Source organism: Acyrthosiphon pisum, chromosome A2 (genome assembly GCF_005508785.2).
Source record: "Acyrthosiphon pisum isolate AL4f chromosome A2, pea_aphid_22Mar2018_4r6ur, whole genome shotgun sequence".
Lineage (NCBI taxonomy): Eukaryota > Metazoa > Arthropoda > Insecta > Hemiptera > Aphididae > Acyrthosiphon > Acyrthosiphon pisum.
In genome coordinates, this window is record NC_042495.1 from 33188486 (window position 1) to 33215955 (window position 27470).

The window sequence follows — 27470 nt, forward strand, 5'->3', positions numbered from 1 at the left end:
TCAAATATGCTTACAGAATTCTTATCGCTTCATTAGATCAATTGGTATGTTTGGCAAAAAACACGTCTAAAATACTATGTCACGCGAGTGTTAGACGAAAACAGAAAATCACGGTATCGAATCGCCTCAAGTATTGATTATAATGAATAGCTAGATGGCCCATGAGACTAGCGTCTTAAGAGCGGAAAGAGTGGAAAGAGGAAAATGTATAAACAAATTCAACCACGGTAGGAATACGGTATAGCAACGGAACGGACAAAACGCTGGATCATGGCGTTTCCAAAGTTTGCAAACGTTTACTTCACTGTTTAGCAAACAGTCAGTCCAAATTTCTCTGCTATCAAACGTTTCCAACGTTTACCGCTATAGAATTTCCTCATAATGTCATTATATTTTAATACGCGGTAGCCATTAGTTACCATATATTAGCTACACAGTAAACAGTTGAATACAATCCAACCTAAGTAGGGTTCACAACTGCAGTCCATCTTGTGTCATGTCGTGTAAAATACTTTTTTTCTGATTAGCTTACCAAAATGTGATTGTAAAAATATGATCGTGTCGACTTTTGATTGTGCTGGTCATAATGTTTACGCTGTGGTAGTGTGGTTTACTGCGTTATTTATTATATTCTGATTAGAAAAAAATTTTAATATTCAATTGTATTCGATTTATATTCGTGTCTTCTGTTGATCGTATTTAATAATTATTGAATGTATTTTGTCCTGAGTCCTGACGAAACAATCGAAACAAACGCGCCTATACAACATGAACTAAATAAAAGTAAGATACCTAACCATGGTAGAACGGTGCACGGTTCTATGGTAACCCGGGTTTAAACCGGGTTGGCCGTTCACAAATATGCCGGCTGACGTTTCGTGTCCAAAAGTTGAGTTTGACCATACTGGGGCATATATGAGCTTAACCCAACTCGGGAAATTTTCTGGTAAATCATGGTTAGTGAGTTATACCATGATTATTGGTTACCATGGCCATCCAGAATACGATAAAAGCCACGCATGACACGAAAGACGACGTAGCTGTGAACCTGGCTTAACGTTTTAAACGAAATATCTTGTGAAAATACAGTGAGAATCGGCGCCAAAAAATTCGTACTTTATAAAACATTACATATTTATGTTTTCAAAATTATTATTACAGTATGTAGGCGTATTTGCTTAGAGGTTTAAAAAAATAATGATCTAAAGCCTGATACTATATGATATAGCAAGAACTTTTCAAGTTAGTATTAAAATTATTGTCAAAAATAAATCATTATAAAATATAATATGCTTGAAAAAATTTAAAAAAACTTACTCTCTGCCTCAAAACCTAAATAATGCGGACATAGGAGAATATTGAAAATAACACGTTATCTTCGAGGTTATAATATTATTGTATCCAATATATTATAGTTGTATTTAAAATGCTTATTATTTGAACCTATGTACGAACAAGTATACTTAAGATAAAAGTATTCAATTGTAACCAACATAATTTAAATGTCAATACACAAATACCTAAATACTTAAAAGCACCGCTAAAAATAAATTGATGATCGCGTATAGACATCGCGTACAAACTACAGGTGCCTGCATAGCTCCTTCGCGTATTTTGTGTCATGTCGTGTTATTTCCATCGAGACATCGAGTCGTGTCGTGTTTTTTCGTCAAGCCTTGGTGTTCGTTGGCAATCAATAATCACCGTAATAACTAATTCCCTCCTTTTTTTTTTTATGTATTTTGAATATTACACAATCTGTTCAAATAAAATATATAGAACAGTAAGTGAATGTGACGAGAGAAAAAAAGACACGATTCGCAGAATGTACAAACCTCCGTGCCGTGGAGGAACTTTGAAAATGTTACCACCTGATACCATAGAACATATTATTATATAATATTATATTCTATGTAGGTAATTTATATAATTATTATTGAATTATAAGTGTTAATCAATATAATGTTATGACTGTTGTTTATTTCTTATTATTTTTTTTTTTTAAATAAAGTAATTAAAGTAAAAATGTACATTAGTTATGATTATGGAATATTATATCGACTTGAAATAATAATGATTTGTACATTACAGATTATTAAAAATAAACAGAGGTATTTACTAATTTAAATATTTTAATTAATATACTTAATACACAAATACTTCCCCCTATTCTCTATCATCACGATTCACAGCTATTATCACCTCTAATTTCTGTTGGTTTTAAATGTAACTCATCAACTACTCAAGTCTCAATTATTATGTACAAAAAACTTTTTGTTTTAACGTAGGTATGTAGTAAAGCATGCTGAAAACGAAATCTACTTGAAGCCCCAGACCCATCAAAGATGGTTTTATATAACAAGTCGAGGTTTAGACATAGACAAGATAACATTGTGTATATCAGTATATAAAAATACTATGATATATTATAATATTATATTTCAACCATAACTTTAAAATTAAGACATTTTTACTTTGCCATGGTTTTTGCATGCATATAGGTATGTTAAAACAAGATAGTCATAGTACTGATTACGATTTACGACGTGTAAATAAATAATAATTTTATTCTTTGATTAATAGGTACAGAATTTTTTTTTATATCCTAATTTAATGGGTCGTAGAAATAAAAAAAAAATGTTTAAAAAAATGCTGGGTATATCTACCTAAAGTGAATTTGTTCCGAAAATCTACTTATAATTTTCTTGTATATAATATGTATACTTTAAAGGCTCTGGGTTGATCTATCCCCCTCATCACCCCTTTAATTACGCCCCTTGTGTTTTGGTCTACAAAGTAGGTATTCACAATTCTTGAGTTTTTTTGTAGGTACCACAGAACCTCGTAACTTAGTCTAACTTATATGGAAACAAGGGTTGTCGTATTAAGAAGAGGTGCTAGATTATTGAGGGTTATGTGTGTTTATTTTTCAATTCATAAAATACAAATGTAATGGTAAAAATATAAAAAAAAATTGGAAAAGAAAGTGACGGAATATCGAGGTCCTACTATAATACTTATGGAGTTTTTTATGGTGAAAGAAATTTCTATTTTTCAAATGAGAACTCAATTTTTTTAATACTTATACTATACGGTATACAATATAGATTACTTTTTAAAATTATATGAACGAGGAGTTTCTCAGTAAGTTATTAAAATGTTTATACTACGAATAATCCTTAAAAATAAATAATGTAGTACCTAATACCTATATAGTAATTACTGGATCAAGTATTAATTATTAAACTTGAATTATTTATACAAATTATTATAAATATTTATAGATTAATATTATTCACTGAAATGTTTAAATCACCATAGCCGATAGCCCCAATAACTATATTCTAAGCCCATGTCCGTGGACGTATTATCCTTAGTAGGAATACAAAGTTGAAAAACTCAAAAACAATGTACTCGTTCGAATTTTGATTTTGATATTTCAATATTATTTTCAGAAAAATAATCAGCTAAATAATTTATAGCAGAAAAGGATTCTCATTTGAAAATAGAGAAGTCTGTATCTCTACAGGATACTTTTAACTATAGTTAAAAAAAATATCAAGAGATTAAAAATATGGTCATTATTGAATATATTATTTAAAAATTTAAAAAGTCAGATTTTGAATAACTATACTTTGGAAAAAGAAGAGGGTGATTATGCTTTGTGAATCAATCTGTTTAATACATTAATACATAATAATATAATATAGTAGATAGGTATATATTATAATTTATAAATAATAAATAGATGTGCTGAATTAATTTTAAATCTTATTGAATAATGATTAAATTTTTTTAATTTATCAGATTTATTATTTTATTGATATTTTTAAATTTTTAGGTTTTCAGGAACTAAGGATAAAAAGCTAAACAAAATCAACAATTTCAAAACTCCGTTAAAAATGTTTTCGATAAATAAACGTATGTTGAGAATGAAATTTCACTATTTTCTTTATTTGGGTGGTAAGTATTACAATATATTAATAACTATTTTAAAATAATATTATATTTACTATGACAACTAAAAATGTTGTAATTACATTTAATTATAGACTGAATATAGAGCAATATGAAATATGAAGGCCAGTTATAAGCCAAAAATAAGTTAAAATATGTATAGGTACTAAAGCAATATTGAAATAATAATTATTAAAAATATTTGATTTTTATTTTAGAATCTGAGCAGCTCATGATGAATGTATAATGATTTTACAATGATATGTGTTTTTTTTATTTATTATATTTATTTGTGTCTGTCATTAGTAAAAATGCTTAAAATTTCTTCAACAGCGTCTTTTCTGATAGGAAAGTGAATCTAGTTGGAACTATGGTGATTAAAAGTAAAAAATTCCCTGTAGTTTTCAAAAGCGCCGGGAAAAACAAAATACTAATTAAGGAAAACCGGGAATTTTTACTCAAAATCAGTTTTATATCGATTTTGGTTTTTGGTGTAAATCTAAAAAAAATTAAATAGACATTTGAGATTTACCTATATCGTATGCTTATTTTATCAATGTCTGTTCTTGATACAATTTTCAAAATATTTCCACTGTTTTCGAGCTGCTTACGGACATTTTCAACTTTCAATTTATTAATATTTTTTTCTATAAATGTCAATAAATTGTAATTATGTAATATTATAATTCAACTTACCGGTTAAGTATTAATAATAAGTAGGGCCCGGATTTTTATGCAAAAATGTTTGTTAAATATGTATATATATATGCACTCAACAATTCAAAAATATGCAAATAATATGCATTAAAAATTATTATTTAAGAAATCAAAATTTAAAAAAAATTAAAAAATATAGTATTAAGTGAAAAAGAAATTTAAATATCATTTTTTAAAATGTATGTAAAGCATACAAATGTGTATTAATTAATAATTATTGAATGAGTACCAACATAATGTAACAAAATGTGCTTTTAAATTATCAAATTGAAAACTTCTACGATTGTCGCGTAGTATCACCTTGTATTTCGAAAAACTTCTTTCACGTCTGCTGACACAATGGGTGCGTATTTGAAACAAGAAATATCTTCTGGTGACAACTCTGCAAGGTCTTCATCATCGTTTCTTATTTCTCCGCTTATAATTTCAGAAATTTTTTTTATTTGTGATAATCCGGAATTTTTTGATAATACTTCCGATAGTTTAACTTTAGCAAATTCAATACCTCGTCCTCCTTCACTCAATTTATTTTCTACATTTTGAACCAATTCTAGACTTTTTCCAAGATTGACACCCGATTTTTCTAGACACGTGATAGTGTCTGTTATGCATTGGAAATTTAATAGAATTATCGAAAGTTCATTTTTGATCGAGTTATCATTAAATAATATAAATAAAATAAAATATTTTGCTTTATCTGGTTGAATTATATTTGTCAGGAACGTCAGCAATCGGGCAAAATCGGCATGTATATCAAACTTTGAGTAAAATTTAAAATATTTTATTAAGTATTTATTAAATATGCACGTTTTATGTAATTACCCCGAAATATGCAATTATTATGCATTTTGATGCAAATATGCAAAAATATGCAAAAAAAAAATTAACAGTAGAATCTACGTTTTACGAAACATCAAGATATTTAATCAGAATTATTATACGTCAAATGTAGAAGAATATGCATTTGCATAAAAATTCGGGCCCTAATAATAAGTAATAACAATAGGTATAAATATAATATAAAATATCCACACTGACAAACCGTCTCCGCTCAGAATCGTTTTAATCTAGGTACTGTACAGCAGAGCGACATTTACTTGCCCAACTTATATATTTGTTTACTAAAGATTTATCTTTCTATTTATAATTATTCTTCTATACGTGTGTATGACACTGAACTTCTCCTAAACGCCTCGATTTTGATGCATTATTTTGTTTATATTTGAGTGGGTCCCTGGGTGGCTTAGATTTATAATTGGACCCAGTAGGTCCAACCGGGAGAGGTCCTCAATTCTCACACAAGGATTTTAAGGTATACGATGGAAATTGAAAATTTGTTTTTATTTATAAATAGTTGCTATTGGTTACTCGGTCAGGTAAGGTGCATGCATCAAATCGTCACGATTATGGTTTCGGATAAAGAAATTATAACTTAAAACAAATATAAGAGTTGAATACTTGAATGTATAGTTGTAGTTTATATAGGTACCAGGTAATATACCTGGTACCTAATCAAAAACTACTTGACCAATTTTGTGAAAATTTCGAACTGTTTTTTGAGATATTAGGAAAGTTTAAACAGTTATTTGAATTACGTCCGATTTATACAAAGTGGGTACTATAATATCCAATAATCTGTCACAAGCGAATTATCCATCTCTGTAGAATTAGTTCACAAAGCATAAGGGACATCGACGCAAATTTAGCCGTGAACTAAGGTACATAGGTACCTACGTCAAAATCTAGATACACCTATATTCACCGCTAAATTACAAATTTTTTCAAATAATTAAGAAATGTATGTTGGTTCATCCAAAGTTAATATAGACTAAAAACTTCTGAACAGTTTTCAATAAAAGTTACATTCTGACTTGAAGCGTTTTTATAGCCTATTTTTTCCAACTCCTATAGTTCTTAAAATATACTTGGTTAAAGTATATTTGGTGAATGGTGATATTATGAATAATAATATGTAATTTATATATAACATATTTAGTGGAATCCTGTTTTAAATTTTCAATCCTTGGCTTGGTTGAACATTTTATACATTTTTAAATACAAAATAATTATTGAGTTTTAATTTCATGCTTTTTGGCCTAACAAATAATATTTTATTGATATTTATAGAAAAAAAAACTTAAAAATTGCTATTAGTAATTTGTTCATAAACAGCTCAAAATGAGTCAAAATAATTTTATGGTGTATAGAAAATGAAAATATAAACATTCAGTGAAATTTCCATGTATCAGGTATCTATACAGTTAGGTACCTATTTGTTTTTGAACTACAACAATATAACAAAATCGCTACATGAGAAATTGAGTTAATATCCATTTATGTAAAAACATGAACTTCAATCGCTCATAAAAATTTAATTTGACTTTCTTATAGGCACTTTTTTTTGATTTAAGTAAGAAAACTTATGAGAAATCTTGTATTACATTTTCAAATCTTGGATTTAAAAAGAACATTTTTATAATTTTCAAACTTAAAATAATTTGCACATTTTCGTGATTTTTACGTGTTCTGTGAAGTTTTGAACTCTAAATACTTATAAAAATAAATTGTGATTATGGATTTTTAATATTTCTCAAATGTTATTGTAAAAATATATTAAAAGCCTTGTATTAAATTTTCAAGCTTTTTTACGCAACAAATAAAATGTTATTGACATTCATAGAAAAAAATACTAAAAAAAATTGGAAACTGAAAATGTCTGTTAACAATAACATTTTATTGAGTATAGAAAATACTAATATAAACAACCAGTCAAAATTTCAAGTTTCTACGGTCATTAATTGTTTTAGAGTTACACCAAAAACCAAAATCTTACCGTAAAAATTCCTGGTTTTCCTTGGGGATATGGGACTTCCTAATGCACCAACTAGGTTCACTTTCCCATCGAACACGATGCTGAAGTTGAAAATTGAAGCATTATTTAGACCACTTGTCAGTTGTCATGTGTGTACACACACAACAAATATAAATATTAAACATACATCATTGTAAAATCAATACATTAATTTTTCCGCTCAGAATCTAAAATACAAATCTTTGAAAATATCAAACAAATAATAGGACATAGGAAGGTACGCTAGACATTTTATAACATCTATAAACAAAAAAACGATTAAATAAGTTATAGGAAATCAAATCTGTATTAAAAGGCAACGTTTAGATTTTATCAAAAAAGCTATAATCAAGTTAGTAATATAGTTTCAAGCTGTTAGCATATGAACATTGCGTTGATACGTTGTAAATAATTAAAATTTCAGAACTGAATACATATATAACATAATGTCAATATGTATTATTTACTAATAAGAGTGTAAGAAAGATACAGACACACAGTAGTACCTACTAGTTTGGTTTTTAGTAGTAAGTTATAACTTATAACTTATAATAATAACTTATTAACTGTATAATATAATAGGTATAATACATATATACTTACACTTATACAGGTTATATACCTGTTATATAGGTATACTTATAAATTAACTTAATAAACTTATAAGGTAGTAATATAGGTACCTATACCTACTTTAAATTACAGTAGGTATGCGTCTTATGCAGGAATTTTAATTTGTTTACAGTTCCATATTTTTACATTTGAGTTTCAGATACTTATAATTTATATTCCACGATAAACCTATTAACATAGCAAGTATAAGCTTATATGGATTAAATTATAACTTTGGTTTTCAGGTGTTGCTTGTATCGTAGGATTTTCTCCAACCATTGCTAAACAAATGGGCTATTCACCGATGTTAGTTGGTTATCTTTACACATATCTATCTATTTTATCCTTTTTAGCCAAGCCTTTAACTGGATTCATAGTTGATAAATTTCGAATGAAAAGAATAATGTTTCTAGCATTTATTTTTACGTGTGGTTTAACAGCATTTGCGTTAAATTTTATTCAAGAACTACCAACGGAAAATGCTGCATTTTTAAGTTGTAACACCACAACAGTGTTGGACGTTTGTTCAAACATTGGTGGCCAGTTGCCTGAATGCGATACCAGTCTATCTAAGTTCTTAAAAAATAACTCTGAGTCAATTACATGTCAAGTATGTTATAAATTGGTAAAATAAAAATAAAATAGACGATATAGGAATATAATTTTAAAACGATATTTTAGCATGTACCTATGTATAATAATAACGTATTATCAATAATTTTTTGTAATTTTTTCTAAACTAAATTAAATATTTTAATTTACAAATGAATAAATAATACATTTTGTATGTATCATTTTCAGTTATTTTGTCAACCTAATAAATCATTTAGTGATGAAATATGTAAATCTTGGAGCATGGATTATTGTATACCACAATACAACACGGATACAAACAATACACTTGAACATCTCAATGTATCTTTGTCCCAAATTATAACAGATCAGGTAAATTTTAAATATTATATTGTTATTCGCATCAAACATTTCCTATAGGTACGTAAATGATCTCCGGTAAAACTATTTGTGTTTTATAATTATTTATTATTTATAGACGATTTTTTACACACACTGACACACTGTAATGATGGATCAGAACAAATATAAACACATTTGTATATTAATATATTATATAGTAAAAGTTTATTAATATTATAAATTATAGTTACAGATAGTCGATTTAAATCCAACCTTTGTCGAATAATTCATATAACATCAATTTTTTTATACAATATATTTTATTATTTTTTACTAAATATTATAATGCTGCATGTCTTTTAAGTTTTTTGTATTTTTTCTTACTATATAATATGCATTGTTAGATAGAAAACAATTTCGGGTTTCAAGTAAAATCGGTGCAATTCAATGAAAACCAGGTTTTATTTCCCACGTGCCTAAAACCAGTGAGTACTCGATGTGAGATCGACTGCTCGAATGATGTTATAATGAAATTAGCTACTATGACAAAGTTGGAAGAGAGCATTTTGGAATTACATCAGTTCTGGGAATATTTCATTGTTATGAGTTTATTTTGGATTGGTCAAGCAATAACTTGGAGTCTTCAAGACCCAATTTGCTTTGATCTCTTAGGTGATTGTTTCTTTATTTTAAAGTTAATTAATTATAAATTAATCACACAAAAAAAATTAGTTACGATTCAAAAAAAACTTAGTACCTAAGTATAGTGTATATTTTAAATTAACGTAGGGTTGGTAAATTATATAGCTTGAATTACCTATAGGCTATATTATATACATTAATATATTTAGCTATGTAAATATAATATGAAATATTGTTAACCTTATGTTATTATTTTTGTCTTATTCAGGTACTAGATTTGAAGATTTCGGTAAACAAAGGTGTTGGGGATCTATTAGTTGGGGACTTTGCTCGATATTTGGCGGAGCACTTGTTGATTATTTTAGTGATAGTGATATTCACAAAAACTACTCTCCAATTTACTATCTATGTCTTATAATCGTAATGTGTGATTTTGTGGTAGCTTACAAAATGAAAGTAAGATACCTACTTTACAATTTATTGTATTTAATACATTACCTATATTCACTAATGATTGGTACTTACATTACTGTTACAGTAGGTACCTACACTATAAAAGTAGACTATAAACATTTAGGAATATTATACAATTGCATAAATATTATAATATTACATTGTCGATTACCTAACTATATGGTAATAAATCATTTTTGATATGTTTACATGACTTATTGAAGATCACTGAGACAATTGGATCTAAAAATACACTATCAGACGTATTCAAATTACTAACAAATGTGAATATTGTGATATTTTTCATATGGATCATACTAATGGGTATTTGTACATCTATGGTGTGGAATTACCTTTTTTGGTAATAATATAGCACATTTTAAAACTATTTAACATTAAATAATTATTTATTTATTTAGTTTAAAAAACTAAACTGGTAGCTTATTTATTATCATTATAATAGGTTTTAATATCATAAATTCATAGTTCCCATGTTATGAAATTATAAACGAAATAATAATATTTTGTATTTTTGTGCCTATACTACTGCTTAATAAATTGGAAATATTTCTTGAATTTAACTTGCCTGTTTAATGTTTCATAGGTATATGGAGGATTTAACTCAGAAGTACCACAGTGAACAGCGATTGTGGATAAAAACATTACAGGGTTCAGCCATAGGAATTCAATGCATTGGCGGTGAAATGCCGTTTTTATTTTTTTCTGGTTGGATTATCAAACGAATTGGTCACACGCAATGCATGGCGTTAGGTCTTTTCACTTTTGCTATTAGGTTCTACCTGTACTCTATTATAACCAACCCAATTTGGATACTGCCAGTTGAATTCACAAACGGCATCACATATGGATTGTGTTACGCTGTATTGATGGAATACGCAAGAATCATTGCTCCTGCCAGTGCTGTTAGTACTGTGGTAGGATTTTCTGGAGCCCTGTTTGAAGGTGTAGGTATGTGTAAGCGACTATTTACGAGATCATATTGATGCCATTTATTGAGTTAATGTATTCACTTTAACTGTGAGCTAGATATTTTTATCCCTACGTATATGAGTTTATGACTATACCTATGTTTTTAACTTATATTACGATATAATATGTTGACTAAAAAAATGTGTTCCTGGTGTATATACAGTGTTTAGTTTGATTGACTTGATATATCAAAAAATATACTATACTTCCACTTATAACCAATGTATATAAATAATATTTTGTAATTGAAGAAATGAAACTTCATTATATTATTACCTCAAAATTGAAAATAGTAACCCAATTACCTGTTACCATTGATTATACATAGTACTATAAAAAAAATATAGTATTTATATAATATACTATACACTACCTATGTATAGGTAATCAATATTTAATGGCATTACTTATCAATACTATATAAACATTTCCATTCCAAATTCCCAAAATTGCTTCGTGAAGTTTTTGGAACACTTTCTTTCTTAGCTCTTACCCAATCAGTGACACATAGTCACATAGCATTATGACTTACTAGCAATAAATTAAATATTTTACAATCTATGTATAGATAAATGTATAGACTAGGTACCTACATAAAACATACCTATCTAATACTCTTAAGGAATCCCTACCACAATAGGTTATAATAATATTATTAAAGTATATTCATAAAACTATTAAATTCCTTTCCCTTGTTTATCCCTTAATATTTTAGTTTAATATATTTGTATTTTGATATAACTAATTCAATAGGTATACTGTAAATAATTTTGTAAGCTAGCTAAGGTTATCTGTTAATTTAGTGATTAATGAATTGGTCATTTTTATTATTAAACATTTTATTATACTATTTAGAAATAATGAATAATCATGTTTGAAATTATCTTTGCACTGTTTATTCAATTTTATTTATAAATTCTATTTGTTTAGGTATATCTCTAGGTGGTTTGATAGGTGGATTTTTTTATGAAAAAATTGGAGGAGTATCAACCTATAAGTTATTTTCTGGCGGCTCCTTCTTTATGGGCATTCTTCATGTTTCATTTATTGTGTTCAGTAAGAAAAATGTAAATGGTATTGGTACCATAAGTTGAAATGATTTTTGTTTAAGTTGTTGCTACCTACCAAATGTAATGTTTTTACAAAATAAGTATAAATAACAATGTAAAGTGATTTATGTATATTTAAGTATACCTATAATAATTTTTAATAGTTTATGATTTATAAAATATATAATTTATTAATTATTTATGATTTATAGACTCATAGTTTGATCCTTATTATAAATATTAATTAAGAAAATCATTTTAATGTTTCAAGTGTTTTAGGTATTAATTATTAGTGTTTTCTGAAGTAACGAGAGTTTCTTACATTAAATAGATCAATCCATATATTATGGTAGGTAATTGCTTTATCCTGTGGTTCAAACAGCATGCAGTTAAGTTCTAATCAACAAACACTCAGAGAAACATAAAATGGTGTATTATATAATATATCTAAGGCCTATATGACCTATACACCACAAACTATATGGAAATAGTTAATAGCTGTAGTTATAGTTATAGTAAATAGTTAAAAAATAGTTTAATATAGTTTGTGACCTGTGTATATACAGATAAATGACCATATACCATACCATAGACCTTAAAGATTAGGGGGGCATCAGCCCTAACATATTTAAAATAAGTAAAAAATGTGGGGAGCTCCGACACAACACCCCCCCAATCTCGTCCCTAAATTAACATTCATTATTCGATTATAATATTAGTTTATAATTATACACTGTATATGGCATGTATAAAACAAATAGGCAATAAAAAAAGTGGTTTTGAGTAGGGCTCTGTGATAGTATCGATTAATCGTTTTTAATGATCGATACTATCGATTAATCAATGTTTTTTATTAAGCAGAATCATTCGCGGATGTATCAAATACATTCAATATATCAATATTATCGGTAATAATAATAAGAAGTATTGTAATGATAGGCTCACAAAATTTAGAATTTAAAAATATGAATTTAACCAGATTTATTATATTTTTAGTGAAATGGATAATAAAACTAATTGTAACTCAATTATTTTCATAATATTATCTATCTTTAAAACTCAATAAAGGAAAATAACAAGTAATAAAAGGATTAAACAAAATACAAATTTAAATTATTAAATTATATTATACACGTATCATTATCTTTAAAAAAATATTAATTATAAGTGAATAAAAAAACATATATTAGGTATATGAGGCATTCACATATTATTTAAATTATTTTCAATAATACTCCATTATTGAACTAGCTGACTGAGCCGTTGTAAGGATTCATGATAAGATAATGAAGATTCAAATTTATCTACAATAAGTCGAATCTAAAAATGTAATTTGTGAGGACAATTGTCCCTAAAAAAAATAAAAAAAAAAATGTTAAAGTCAAAATAATATTTGTATTCGTAAGAGTAAAATACCCATTTTTTTTAAGCAAGATATTCTCCATTCTAAAATTCTTTATTATTTGACCACCAATATACCTATGATTAACATATTTTGATTAAATTTGATAAAAAATATTACAAAGATCAATAAATGTACGTACAGTAGGACACCTCAATACTTTTAACAGCCAGTCAGCAACATCTTCAATATATATCTTTTCACAGCTCATGTTCACGCCAACCACTCTGACAGGCGAAACGTTTGTCAAAAAATGTTGTACAACAATTACGATTTCACAAATGATATGTGCGAAAACAGCAGGAGGTGGCTTTTGTTCCAATTGTTTAGAATAAGACCTAGGCAAAATATGAGTGTAAACTCTAAAAACACTATAATAATAAATTATGTGATACAATGTTTTCAGTTGGTATTATGAAAATAATTATTTAAATTTTTGAGCAGGGTACAATTTTCACGAGAATTAATTTTATAATTAACTATGCAATAATCATTGATAGAAAACAAAACAGAAAAAAATTTAGGAAAACGTGAATTTTTACGTAAAATCGGTTTTGGTTTTTGGTTTAAGTGGTGTTACCTACTCTAAAATAAATTACTGTAGGTACATGCAATTTTTAATGATTGCTTTTGTTAGAATTTAAAACCATAACATATTCAAAATATTTAAAAACATGTCGAAGTATTCATTTGCATATGAAATTTTCTATTATTTTAGTTTTTTCTTAATTTACACCGATAAAATTATTTTTTAAAGTTGAAGTGAATTAGTTTTAAGTCCATGGACATGAAAAACAATTTTTTTAATTGTTTTATATAGCTACAGTTAAATTTTATATAATATAATATAGATAATTTACGATGAGCAGATCACATTTATCATCGTTAGTTTAAAAATTAGAGTGAATCAAACTATATTGAAACTATTAGCAAATGTACGTTCTGCGTAATACATTATTATTTGGGGCGGTGTACACGATAAGTAGGAAGTCGAAATAATGCTTCGCTTTTCATATTTTCCGGTGGGAAAGTGAATATACGAGGTGCATAGGGGATGTCGAAGTGAACAGCACTTACCTAGTCTCCAAATGGGCCTGGAAAAACAAGAAAAGAAATTTAGGAAAACGTGCATTTTAACGTAAAATAGGTTTTGGTTTTTCGTGCAGTGGTGTTACTCTAAAATAAATTACTGTAGATACATGCAATTTACACTGATTGTTTATATTAGAATTTAAAAACCATAACATTTACCACATTTTTAGATCCGTGTCGAGGTGTTCACATGCACATGAAATTTTTGACTATTTTAGTTTTTTCATAATTTATGTCGATAAAAAAAATATCTTAAGTAAGTCGATAAAATGAAAAAAGTTGGTTAGTTTTCGTATTATGCACCAGAAAAGATTCACAGTTCAAATCGTAATTGTCTTGAAACGAATTCTGGGGCCACTATTAGCATAATAACATACCATCAACCACAATATAAATATGTAAAATCATACGAATCCGCCCTCCAATCATATTAAAATTTATCGAGTTGATAAACACAGAAAAAATTGAGTTAAAAGGTTGAAGTTAATTAGTTTTAAGTCCATAGACATGAAAAACAAAATTTTTAATTGTTTTATATGGCTACAGTTAAATTTTATAGTATATCATGATTTATTTTTTTCTCACATAGTATGTACAAATAACTGCTGCAGGTATAACAATAATTTACAACACCACATTACTAGGTACCTACATTAGTCATATATTTCTAAATTTTAAAATACATATAAAATATCGATACGACAAATATGAATGTATGATGGTATAGTCCATAATGATTTTAAATAGGCACCTACTTTTCTTATTTATTATAAAATTTAAAAATAAAGTTTTATTAAATATTGGTCATTGACAAAATAATTTTATTCACAAACATAACTCCACGGCGTGTATGATAGTTTTTTTTGTTTAAATAAAGTAACTAATTACTTTCTAATGGGTGGTGGGGGGGAAACATGGGTAAAATAAGAACACAAATTAAAGGAAATAGGTACCTATCAGAATGTACCTAGTTTAAAAGTCTTCCACAATTATGTCCACCGTCGATAGTTGAAGAATTTTAATAGCAGCCACTGAAGCTTTTTGGCAATTGCATACTCATTTTTCAAAGCAGTTTGTCTCTCCTCGTTGCAAATGGGAACGGGTTTGACAACCTGTAAGACAATAATTTACATATTAAATTCAATTTTTATCAATTTTTACTATAAGCATAAGCTAAATATACAGTTGAACATTTACTACATTTTTAACTACAAAATTATTTGCAAATTGTTGATGAATTTTGTCGAAATGTGAACTTTAAATGCTCATGAGAAATGGTGGCTATGTATCTCTTATATCTGTGAACAGATATTATAGAAACTATAACAGGATGTCCGTATTACATTTTCAAATTCTTTGACACTTTTCCTTGTCAATAATATTAAAAACAAAACTAATCGAATATATTAAAATGTATTATCCCCATAGCTGGCTCAAAAAGAGTGAAATTGTTTTAAAAATTGTATGGTGTATAGAAAATGCTAATAAGATCATTCAATACCTAGGTATTTAAAAAAAAAAAAACAAAATCAAAAAATATAATCATTTTTCATTAATTATCTTTTTGTTTTTCCCAACGTATGTGAAAACAACTGGGAACATTCAAGCTTTACCTGTTTAACGCATCCAACTAGATGCACTTTCCCTTCAGAAAAGATACCAATGTCCAAACTAGTTATGTGTTATTTTGCAATTGAAATATGTTGACGCGTTATTAAAATTGGATTCTTGGTCAGCAAAATTGTAATACCTAAAAAATAAAACTTTGTTAAAAATATGTCAGGGTACCATATTTTGTCTTCTGTCTCTGAACAACGAGCAACACGCAGACGTGAGTACAGTAGATCCAGTTTTGTAACGTTAGTCTTAATATATTAGAGTGATATGACATTATGTCATAATCAAACTTAAAAGCAAAAATATTTTTTAAGCAACCTTATGGGCAAAAAATTATTATATTTGTATTTTATATTGAAAACAAGTGATGGATATTATAAGATTGTAATATATATATATATATATTGATTTATTACGACTAAACGGGCTGAGCTCTTTCCATAGACAAATATAATATGTCCACGCACACAATTAGACATAATACTATGTGCCCGTGAACAAGGTGGGTGTGTTAGTTGATAGCACAGTAAAATAGATTTGGAATAAAAACCTATCGACAATATTCTCACCTTTAAGTTTCATAATTTCTCTCCAATATTGTATGGCTTCATCTGAGTGGGTAGAATTATCTCCAAGAAAGTCAACGTCTGAAAATTTGTCAATACATTGGCTCCACTTCCCAGTTGCGTGTATGTGATTACATCATAAATTTGAGTTTTGAATACCATAGTAAGTATAATCCACTGTATGAACTAAAACCGATAAACTATTAAGTGACTTTTGGTCTTGGCAAACGTTTAAAATTGGACACTCGAGTGATATACTTACATAAGTGTGTGTGAATTGGACATTATCGGGTATCTAAGGCTTTTATGGGTGAATTAAAATCATGGCCTCCAAATCCTTTAATCGTCTGTTCATTTACTTCTAACCCATCGTTGGAGAAAGAAAATTTTCTGAAAATGTCAAGTTGTAAAAAACATATATAAATACCAAGTTTATGAATTATGTTGAACCATTTTACCTCTTAGATGCGATTTACTAGTCGTGCGCAGAGTAGGTACTACACCAATGTTGCCGTAAATTAATAAAATTTATTTTACTTCTCTCTCCCAGACAAGTGGTTTGGATTATGTTTTGAGAACATTGTTTACAATCACTAGTAGTTGTGAAACGATCACCACAGATACTATGACTGATAGAAATGGGGATAATCATTTAATTATTCGAAGATTTTTAGCCATTATTTCCTTCTATTTCATTGATTTTTTGGAAATCTATATTTGTGAACAAATTAGCAAATTACACTGACTCCGTATCATTAAGAAATATAATCACTACAACTAGAAAATAATACTTACAAATGAAAATGTACGTAATATGGCGAGGCGATACTTTGCATGTTTTACTAAAAACAATACACTTATCCATGGTGATTTTGTATTAAAATGTATGAATAGAACTCTGTACGACTGTTCTGTAGTCCGTATTTTTTGCTCAAATTTCAAATAATTGCGATTCGCGAGTGATTCAAATTTAAAGTCGGCAAACGAAAAAATAATAACATTATTATTTATTTGATAACGATTATTACCTACTATTTCGTCGTACATAGTGATAAGACAGAATCGCGGGCATTAAATTTTTGAAATTTCGTGAACGATGCAGCTCCACGATTTAAGACGTAACACGGGCATTTTATCGTCTCCGTCTAATATAGAATATTTACGATGAGCACATCACATTTAGCGTCGTCAGTTTAAAAATCAGAGTGAATCCAACTATATTGAAACTATTAGCAAATGTACGTTCTGCGTAATACATTATTATTTGGGGCGGTGTACACGGTAAGTAGGTAGTCGAAATAATGCTTCGCTTTTCATATTTTCCGGTGGGAAAGTGAATATACGAGGTGCATAGGGGATGTCGAAATGAACAGCACCTACCTAGTATCCAAATGGGCATGGAAAAACAAGAAAAGAAATTTAGGAAAACGTGCATTTTAACGTAAAATAGGTTTTGGTTTTTCGTGCAGTGGTGTTACTCTAAAATAAATTACTGTAGATACATGCAATTTTCACTGATTGTTTATATTAGAATTTAAAAACCATAACATTTACGACATTTTTAGATCCGTGTCGAGGTGTTCACATGCACATGAAATTTTTGACTATTTTAGTTTTTTCATAATTTATGTCGATAAAAAAAAATATCTTAAATAAGTTTGATAAAATGAAAAAAAGTTGGTTAATTTTCGTATTATGCACCCGAAAAGATTCACAGTTCAAATCGTAATTGTCTTGAAACGAATTCTGCGGCCACTATTAGCATAATATCATACCATCAACCACAATATAAATATGTAAAATCATACGAATCCGCCCTCCAATCATATTAAAATTTATCGAGTTGATAAACACAGAAAAAATTGAGTTAAAAGGTTGAAGTTAATTAGTTTTAAGTCCATAGACATGAAAAACAAAATTTTTAATTGTTTTATATGGCTACAGTTAAATTTTATAGTATATCATGATTTATTTTTTTCTCACATAGTATGTACAAATAACTGCTGCAGGTATAACAATAATTTACAACACCACATTACTAGGTACCTACATTAGTCATATATTTCTAAATTTTAAAATACATATAAAATATCGATACGACAAATATGAATGTATGATGGTATAGTCCATAATGATTTTAAATAGGCACCTACTTTTCTTATTTATTATAAAATTTAAAAATAAAGTTTTATTAAATATTGGTCATTGACAAAATAATTTTATTCACAAACATAACTCCACGGCGTGTATGATAGTTTTTTTTGTTTAAATAAAGTAACTAATTACTTTCTAATGGGTGGTGGGGGGGAAACATGGGTAAAATAAGAACACAAATTAAAGGAAATAGGTACCTATCAGAATGTACCTAGTTTAAAAGTCTTCCACAATTATGTCCACCGTCGATAGTTGAAGAATTTTAATAGCAGCCACTGAAGCTTTTTGGCAATTGCATACTCATTTTTCAAAGCAGTTTGTCTCTCCTCGTTGCAAATGGGAACGGGTTTGACAACCTGTAAGACAATAATTTACATATTAAATTCAATTTTTATCAATTTTTACTATAAGCATAAGCTAAATATACAGTTGAACATTTACTACATTTTTAACTACAAAATTATTTGCAAATTGTTGATGAATTTTGTCGAAATGTGAACTTTAAATGCTCATGAGAAATGGTGGCTATGTATCTCTTATATCTGTGAACAGATATTATAGAAACTATAACAGGATGTCCGTATTACATTTTCAAATTCTTTGACACTTTTCCTTGTCAATAATATTAAAAACAAAACTAATCGAATATATTAAAATGTATTATCCCCATAGCTGGCTCAAAAAGAGTGAAATTGTTTTAAAAATTGTATGGTGTATAGAAAATGCTAATAAGATCATTCAATACCTAGGTATTAAAAAAAAAAAAAACAAAATCAAAAAATATAATCATTTTTCTTTAATTATCTTTTTGTTTTTCCCAACGTATGTGAAAACAACTGGGAACATTCAAGCTTTACCTGTTTAACGCATCCAACTAGATGCACTTTCCCTTCAGAAAAGATACCAATGTCCAAACTAGTTATGTGTTATTTTGCAATTTAAATATGTTGACGCGTTATTAAAATTGGATTCTTGGTCAGCAAAATTGTAATACCTAAAAAATAAAACTTTGTTAAAAATATGTCAGGGTACCATATTTTGTCTTCTGTCTCTGAACAACGAGCAACACGCAGACGTGAGTACAGTAGATCCAGTATTGTAACGTTAGTCTTAATATATTAGAGAGATATGACATTAGGTATGTCATAATCAAACTTAAAAGCAAAAATATATTTTAAGCATCCTTATGGGCAAAAAATTATTATATTTGTATTTTATATTGAAAACAAGTGATGGATATTATAAGATTGTAACATATATATATATATATATATTTATTTATTGATTTATTACGACTAAACGGGCTGAGCTCTTTCCATAGACAAATATAATATGTCCACGCACACTATTAGACATAATACTATGTGCCCGTGAACAAGGTGGGTGTGTTAGTTGATAGCACAGCAAAATAGATTTGGAATAAAAACCTATCGACAATATTCTCACCTTTAGGTTTCATAATATCTCTCCAATATTGTATGGCTTCATCTGAGTGGGGTAGAATTATCTCCAAGGAAGTCAACGTCTGAAAATTTGTCAATACATTGGCTCCACTTCCCAGTTGCGTGTATGTGATTACATCATAAATTTGAGTTTTGAAAACCATAGTAAGTATAATCCACTGTATGAACTAAAAACGATAAACTATTAGGTGACTTTTGGTCTTGGCAAACGTTTAAAATTGGACACTCGAGTGATATACTTACATAAGTGTGTGTGAATTGGACATTACCGGGTATCTAAGGCTTTTATGGGTGAATTAAAATCATGGCCTATCCAAATCCTTTATTCGTCTGTTCATTTACTTCTAACCCATCGTTGGAGAAAGAAAATGTTCTGAAAATGTCAAGTTGTAAAAAACATATATAAATACCGAGTTTATGAATTATGTTGAACGATTTTACCTCTTAGATGCGATTTACTAGTCGTGCGCAGAGTAGGTACTACACCAATGTTGCCGTAAATTAATAAAATTTATTTTACTTCTCTCTCCCAGACAAGTGGTTTGGATTATGTTTTGAGAACATTGTTTACAATCACTAGTAGTTGTGAAATGATTACCACAGATACTATGACTGATAGAAATGGGGATAATCATTTAATTATTCGAAGATTTTTAGCCATTATTTCTTTCTATTTCATTGATTTTTTGGAAATCTATATTCGTGAACAAATTAGCAAATTACACTGACTCCGTATTATTAAGAAATATAATCACTACAACTAGAAAATAATACTTACAAATGAAAATGTACGTAATATGGCGAGGCGATACTTTGCATGTTTTACTAAAAACAATACACTTATCCATGGTGATTTTGTATTAAAATGTATGAATAGAACTCTGTACGACTGTTCTGTAGTCCGTATTTTTTGCTCAAATTTCAAATAATTGCGATTCGCGAGTGATTCAAATTTAAAGTCGGCAAACGAAAAAATAATAACATTATTATTTATTTGATAACGATTATTACCTACTATTTCGTCGTACATAGTGATAAGACAGAATCGCGGGCATTAAATTTTTGAAATTTCGTGAACGATGCAGCTCCACGATTTAAGACGTAACACGGGCATTTTATCGTCTCCGTCTAATATAGAATGTTTACGATGAGCACATCACATTTAGCGTCGTCAGTTTAAAAATCAGAGTGAATCCAACTATATTGAAACTATTAGCAAATGTACGTTCTGCGTAATACATTATTATTTGGGGCGGTGTACACGATAAGTATGTAGTCGAAATAATGCTTCGCTTTTCATATTTTCCGGTGGGAAAGTGAATATACGAGGTGCATAGGGGATGTCGAAATGAACAGCACCTACCTAGTCTCCAAATGGGCCTGGAAAAACAAGAAAAGAAATTTAGGAAAACGTGCATAGGTTTTGGTTTTTCGTGTAGTGGTGTTACTCTGAAATAAATTACTGTAGATACATGCAATTTACACTGATTGTTTATATTAGAATTTAAAAACCATAACATTTACCACATTTTTAGATCCGTGTCGAGGTGTTCACATGCACATGACATTTTTGACTATTTTAGTTTTTTCATAATTTATGTCGATAAAAAAAAAATATCTTAAGTAAGTCGATAAAATGAAAAAAGTTGGTTAGTTTTCGTATTATGCACCAGAAAAGATTCACAGTTCAAATCGTAATTGTCTTGAAACGAATTCTGGGGCCACTATTAGCATAATAACATACCATCAACCACAATATAAATATGTAAAATCATACGAATCCGCCCTCCAATCATATTAAAATTTATCGAGTTGATAAACACAGAAAAAATTGAGTTAAAAGGTTGAAGTTAATTAGTTTTAAGTCCATAGACATGAAAAACAAAATTTTTAATTGTTTTATATGGCTACAGTTAAATTTTATAGTATATCATGATTTATTTTTTTCTCACATAGTATGTACAAATAACTGCTGCAGGTATAACAATAATTTACAACACCACATTACTAGGTACATTAGTCATATATTTCTAAATTTTAAAATACATATAAAATATCGATACGACAAATATGAATGTATGATGGTATAGTCCATAATGATTTTAAATAGGCACCTACTTTTCTTATTTATTATAAAATTTAAAAATAAAGTTTTTTTAAATATTGGTCATTGACAAAATAATTTTATTCACAAACATAACTCCACGGCGTGCATGATAGTTTTTTTTGTTTAAATAAAGTAACTAATTACTTTCTAATGGGTGGTGGGGGGGAAACATGGGTAAAATAAGAACACAAATTAGAGGAAATAGGTACCTATCAGAATGTACCTAGTTTAAAAGTCTTCCACAATTATGTCCACCGTCGATAGTTGAAGAATTTTAATAGCAGCCACTGAAGCTTTTTGGCAATTGCATACTCATTTTTCAAAGCAGTTTGTCTCTCCTCGTTGCAAATGGGAACGGGTTTGACAACCTGTAAGACAATAATTTACATATTAAATTCAATTTTTATCAATTTTTACTATAAGCATAAGCTAAATATACAGTTGAACATTTACTACATTTTTAACTACAAAATAATTTGCAAATTGTTGATGAATTTTGTCGAAATGTGAACTTTAAATGCTCATGAGAAATGGTGGCTATGTATCTCTTATATCTGTGAACAGATATTATAGAAACTATAACAGGATGTCCGTATTACATTTTCAAATTCTTTGACACTTTTCCTTGTCAATAATATTAAAAACAAAACTAATCGAATATATTAAAATGTTTTATCCCCATAGCTGGCTCAAAAAGAGTGAAATTGTTTTAAAAATTGTATGGTGTATAGAAAATGCTAATAAGATCATTCAATACCTAGGTATTAAAAAAAAAAAAAAACAAAATCAAAAAATATAATCATTTTTCTTTAATTATCTTTTTGTTTTTCCCAACGTATGTGAAAACAACTGGGAACATTCAAGCTTTACCTGTTTAACGCATCCAACTAGATGCACTTTCCCTTCAGAAAAGATACCAATGTCCAAACTAGTTATGTGTTATTTTGCAATTTAAATATGTTGACGCGTTATTAAAGTGGATTCTTGGTCAGCAAAATTGTAATACCTAAAAAATAAAACTTTGTTAAAAATATGTCAGGGTACCATATTTTGTCTTCTGTCTCTGAACAACGAGCAACACGCAGACGTGAGTACAGTAGATCCAGTTTTGTAACGTTAGTCTTAATATATTAGAGAGATATGACATCATGTCATAATCAAACTTAAAAGCAAAAATATATTTTAAGCAACCTTATGGGCAAAAAATTATTATATTTGTATTTTATATTGAAAACAAGTGATGGATATTATAAGATTGTAACACATATATATATATTTATTTATTGATTTATTACGACTAAACGGGCTGAGCTCTTTCCATAGACAAATATAATATGTCCATGCACACTATTAGACATAATACTATGTGCCCGTGAACAAGGTGGGTGTGTTAGTTGATAGCACAGCAAAATAGATTTGGAATAAAAACCTATCGACAATATTCTCACCTTTAGGTTTCATAATATCTCTCCAATATTGTATGGCTTCATCTGAGTGGGGTAGAATTATCTCCAAGGAAGTCAACGTCTGAAAATTTGTCAATACATTGGCTCCACTTCCCAGTTGCGTGTATGTGATTACATCATAAATTTGAGTTTTGAAAACCATAGTAAGTATAATCCACTGTATGAACTAAAAACGATAAACTATTAGGTGACTTTTGGTCTTGGCAAACGTTTAAAATTGGACACTCGAGTGATATACTTACATAAGTGTGTGTGAATTGGACATTACCGGGTATCTAAGGCTTTTATGGGTGAATTAAAATCATGGCCTATCCAAATCCTTTATTCGTCTGTTCATTTACTTCTAACCCATCGTTGGAGAAAGAAAATGTTCTGAAAATGTCAAGTTGTAAAAAACATATATAAATACCGAGTTTATGAATTATGTTGAACGATTTTACCTCTTAGATGCGATTTACTAGTCGTGCGCAGAGTAGGTACTACACCAATGTTGCCGTAAATTAATAAAATTTATTTTACTTCTCTCTCCCAGACAAGTGGTTTGGATTATGTTTTGAGAACATTGTTTACAATCACTAGTAGTTGTGAAATGATTACCACAGATACTATGACTGATAGAAATGGGGATAATCATTTAATTATTCGAAGATTTTTAGCCATTATTTCTTTCTATTTCATTGATTTTTTGGAAATCTATATTCGTGAACAAATTAGCAAATTACACTGACTCCGTATTATTAAGAAATATAATCACTACAACTAGAAAATAATACTTACAAATGAAAATGTACGTAATATGGCGAGGCGATACTTTGCATGTTTTACTAAAAACAATACACTTATCCATGGTGATTTTGTATTAAAATGTATGAATAGAACTCTGTACGACTGTTCTGTAGTCCGTATTTTTTACTCAAATTTCAAATAATTGCGATTCGCGAGTGATTCAAATTTAAAGTCGGCAAACGAAAAAATAATAACATTATTATTTATTTGATAACGATTATTACCTACTATTTCGTCGTACATAGTGATAAGACAGAATCGCGGGCATTAAATTTTTGAAATTTCGTGAACGATGCAGCTCCACGATTTAAGACGTAACACGGGCATTTTATCGTCTCCGTCTAATATAGAATGTTTACGATGAGCACATCACATTTAGCGTCGTCAGTTTAAAAATCAGAGTGAATCCAACTATATTGAAACTATTAGCAAATGTACGTTCTGCGTAATACATTATTATTTGGGGCGGTGTACACGATAAGTAGGTAGTCGAAATAATGCTTCGCTTTTCATATTTTCCGTTGGGAAAGTGAATATACGAGGTGCATAGGGGATGTCGAAATGAACAGCACCTACCTAGTCTCCAAATGGGCCTGGAAAAACAAGAAAAGAAATTTAGGAAAACGTGCATAGGTTTTGGTTTTTCGTGTAGTGGTGTTACTCTGAAATAAATTACTGTAGATACATGCAATTTACACTGATTGTTTATATTAGAATTTAAAAACCATAACATTTACCACATTTTTAGATCCGTGTCGAGGTGTTCACATACACATGACATTTTTGACTATTTTAGTTTTTTCATAATTTATGTCGATAAAAAAAAATATCTTAAGTAAGTCGATAAAATGAAAAAAGTTGGTTAGTTTTCGTATTATGCACCAGAAAAGATTCACAGTTCAAATCGTAATTGTCTTGAAACGAATTCTGGGGCCACTATTAGCATAATAACATACCATCAACCACAATATAAATATGTAAAATCATACGAATCCGCCCTCCAATCATATTAAAATTTATCGAGTTGATAAACACAGAAAAAATTGAGTTAAAAGGTTGAAGTTAATTAGTTTTAAGTCCATAGACATGAAAAACAAAATTTTTAATTGTTTTATATGGCTACAGTTAAATTTTATAGTATATCATGATTTGATTTTTTCTCACACAGTATGTACAAATAACTGCTGCAGGTATAACAATAATTTACAACACCACATTACTAGGTACATTAGTCATATATTTCTAAATTTTAAAATACATATAAAATATCGATACGACAAATATGAATGTATGATGGTATAGTCCATAATGATTTTAAATAGGCACCTACTTTTCTTATTTATTATAAAATTTAAAAATAAAGTTTTATTAAATATTGGTCATTGACAAAATAATTTTATTCACAAACATAACTCCACGGCGTATATGATAGTTTTTTTTGTTTAAATAAAGTAACTAATTACTTTCTAATGGGTGGTGGGGGGGAAACATGGGTAAAATAAGAACACAAATTAGAGGAAATAGGTACCTATCAGAATGTACCTAGTTTAAAAGTCTTCCACAATTATGTCCACCGTCGATAGTTGAAGAATTTTAATAGCAGCCACTGAAGCTTTTTGGCAATTGCATACTCATTTTTCAAAGCAGTTTGTCTCTCCTCGTTGCAAATGGGAACGGGTTTGACAACCTGTAAGACAATAATTTACATATTAAATTCAATTTTTATCAATTTTTACTATAAGCATAAGCTAAATATACAGTTGAACATTTACTACATTTTTAACTACAAAATTATTTGCAAATTGTTGATGAATTTTGTCGAAATGTGAACTTTAAATGCTCATGAGAAATGGTGGCTATGTATCTCTTATATCTGTGAACAGATATTATAGAAACTATAACAGGATGTCCGTATTACATTTTCAAATTCTTTGACACTTTTCCTTGTCAATAATATTAAAAACAAAACTAATCGAATATATTAAAATGTATTATCCCCATAGCTGGCTCAAAAAGAGTGAAATTGTTTTAAAAATTGTATGGTGTATAGAAAATGCTAATAAGATCATTCAATACCTAGGTATTTAAAAAAAAAAAAAAAACAAAATCAAAAAATATAATCATTTTTCATTAATTATCTTTTTGTTTTTCCCAACGTATGTGAAAACAACTGGGAACATTCAAGCTTTACCTGTTTAACGCATCCAACTAGATGCACTTTCCCTTCAGAAAAGATACCAATGTCCAAACTAGTTATGTGTTATTTTGCAATTTAAATATGTTGACGCGTTATTAAAATTGGATTCTTGGTCAGCAAAATTGTAATACCTAAAAAATAAAACTTTGTTAAAAATATGTCATGGTACCATATTTTGTCTTCTGTCTCTGAACAACGAGCAACACGCAGACGTGAGTACAGTAGATCCAGTTTTGTAACGTTAGTCCTACCTATACATAATACACATTTCAATTAAAACAGCTTGTAGATTAAAAATCCCTTATTTTAAAATCTAAGCAGTACAATATTAAGCATTTTTTAATGACAGTGATTGAATACATATTTATGAACTCAATATTTATTAATTGTTAATATACTATATCAAATTTAATATTGTATAATTTACAATTATA

The 27470-nt window shown here is 28.5% G+C and overlaps 2 protein-coding genes and 1 long non-coding RNA gene across 10 annotated transcripts in view; 1 reads left to right on the forward strand and 2 right to left on the reverse strand.

The window, feature by feature from the left end:
- Positions 1-12384, forward strand: part of LOC100167487 (major facilitator superfamily domain-containing protein 6) — a 14631-nt gene extending 2247 nt beyond the window's left edge. For 4 of the 6 annotated variants that reach the window (XM_003246249.4, XM_016806585.2, XM_016806584.2 and 1 more), the window contains exons 2-9: positions 3842-3963; positions 8383-8747; positions 8939-9082; positions 9457-9724; positions 9963-10150; positions 10372-10508; positions 10752-11116; positions 12068-12384. In XM_003246249.4, coding sequence (XP_003246297.1) covers positions 3903-3963; positions 8383-8747; positions 8939-9082; positions 9457-9724; positions 9963-10150; positions 10372-10508; positions 10752-11116; positions 12068-12231 — 1692 coding nt within the window. In that variant the 5' untranslated portion in view covers positions 3842-3902 and the 3' untranslated portion in view covers positions 12232-12384. Of the gene's footprint in view, positions 1-3455; positions 3652-3841; positions 3964-8382; positions 8748-8938; positions 9083-9456; positions 9725-9962; positions 10151-10371; positions 10509-10751; positions 11117-12067 lie in introns of all 6 variants that reach the window. The other 2 variants (XM_029490535.1, XM_016806588.2) reach the window with 2 other exon arrangements.
- Positions 1-27470, reverse strand: part of LOC100574055 — a 158945-nt gene that overhangs the window by 55166 nt on the left and 76309 nt on the right. The gene's annotated exons all lie outside the window — the stretch shown is intronic.
- On the reverse strand, positions 13350-27198 carry LOC103310161. 2 transcript variants are annotated; one of them, XR_003839614.1, is made up of 20 exons: positions 27031-27197; positions 24831-26526; positions 24494-24746; positions 24296-24425; positions 24036-24219; positions 23458-23593; positions 21259-22955; positions 20922-21174; positions 20724-20853; positions 20464-20647; positions 19875-20011; positions 17659-19373; positions 17322-17574; positions 17126-17253; positions 16867-17049; positions 16294-16430; positions 15648-15792; positions 13731-13926; positions 13603-13665; positions 13350-13537 (listed from the first exon to the last, which is right to left on the reverse strand). It is a non-coding gene; the product is annotated as an uncharacterized LOC103310161 (long non-coding RNA). The 2 variants fall into 2 exon arrangements; XR_003839613.1 differs by lacking the exons at positions 13350-13537; positions 13603-13665; positions 13731-13926 and having other exon boundaries at positions 15318-15792; positions 27031-27198.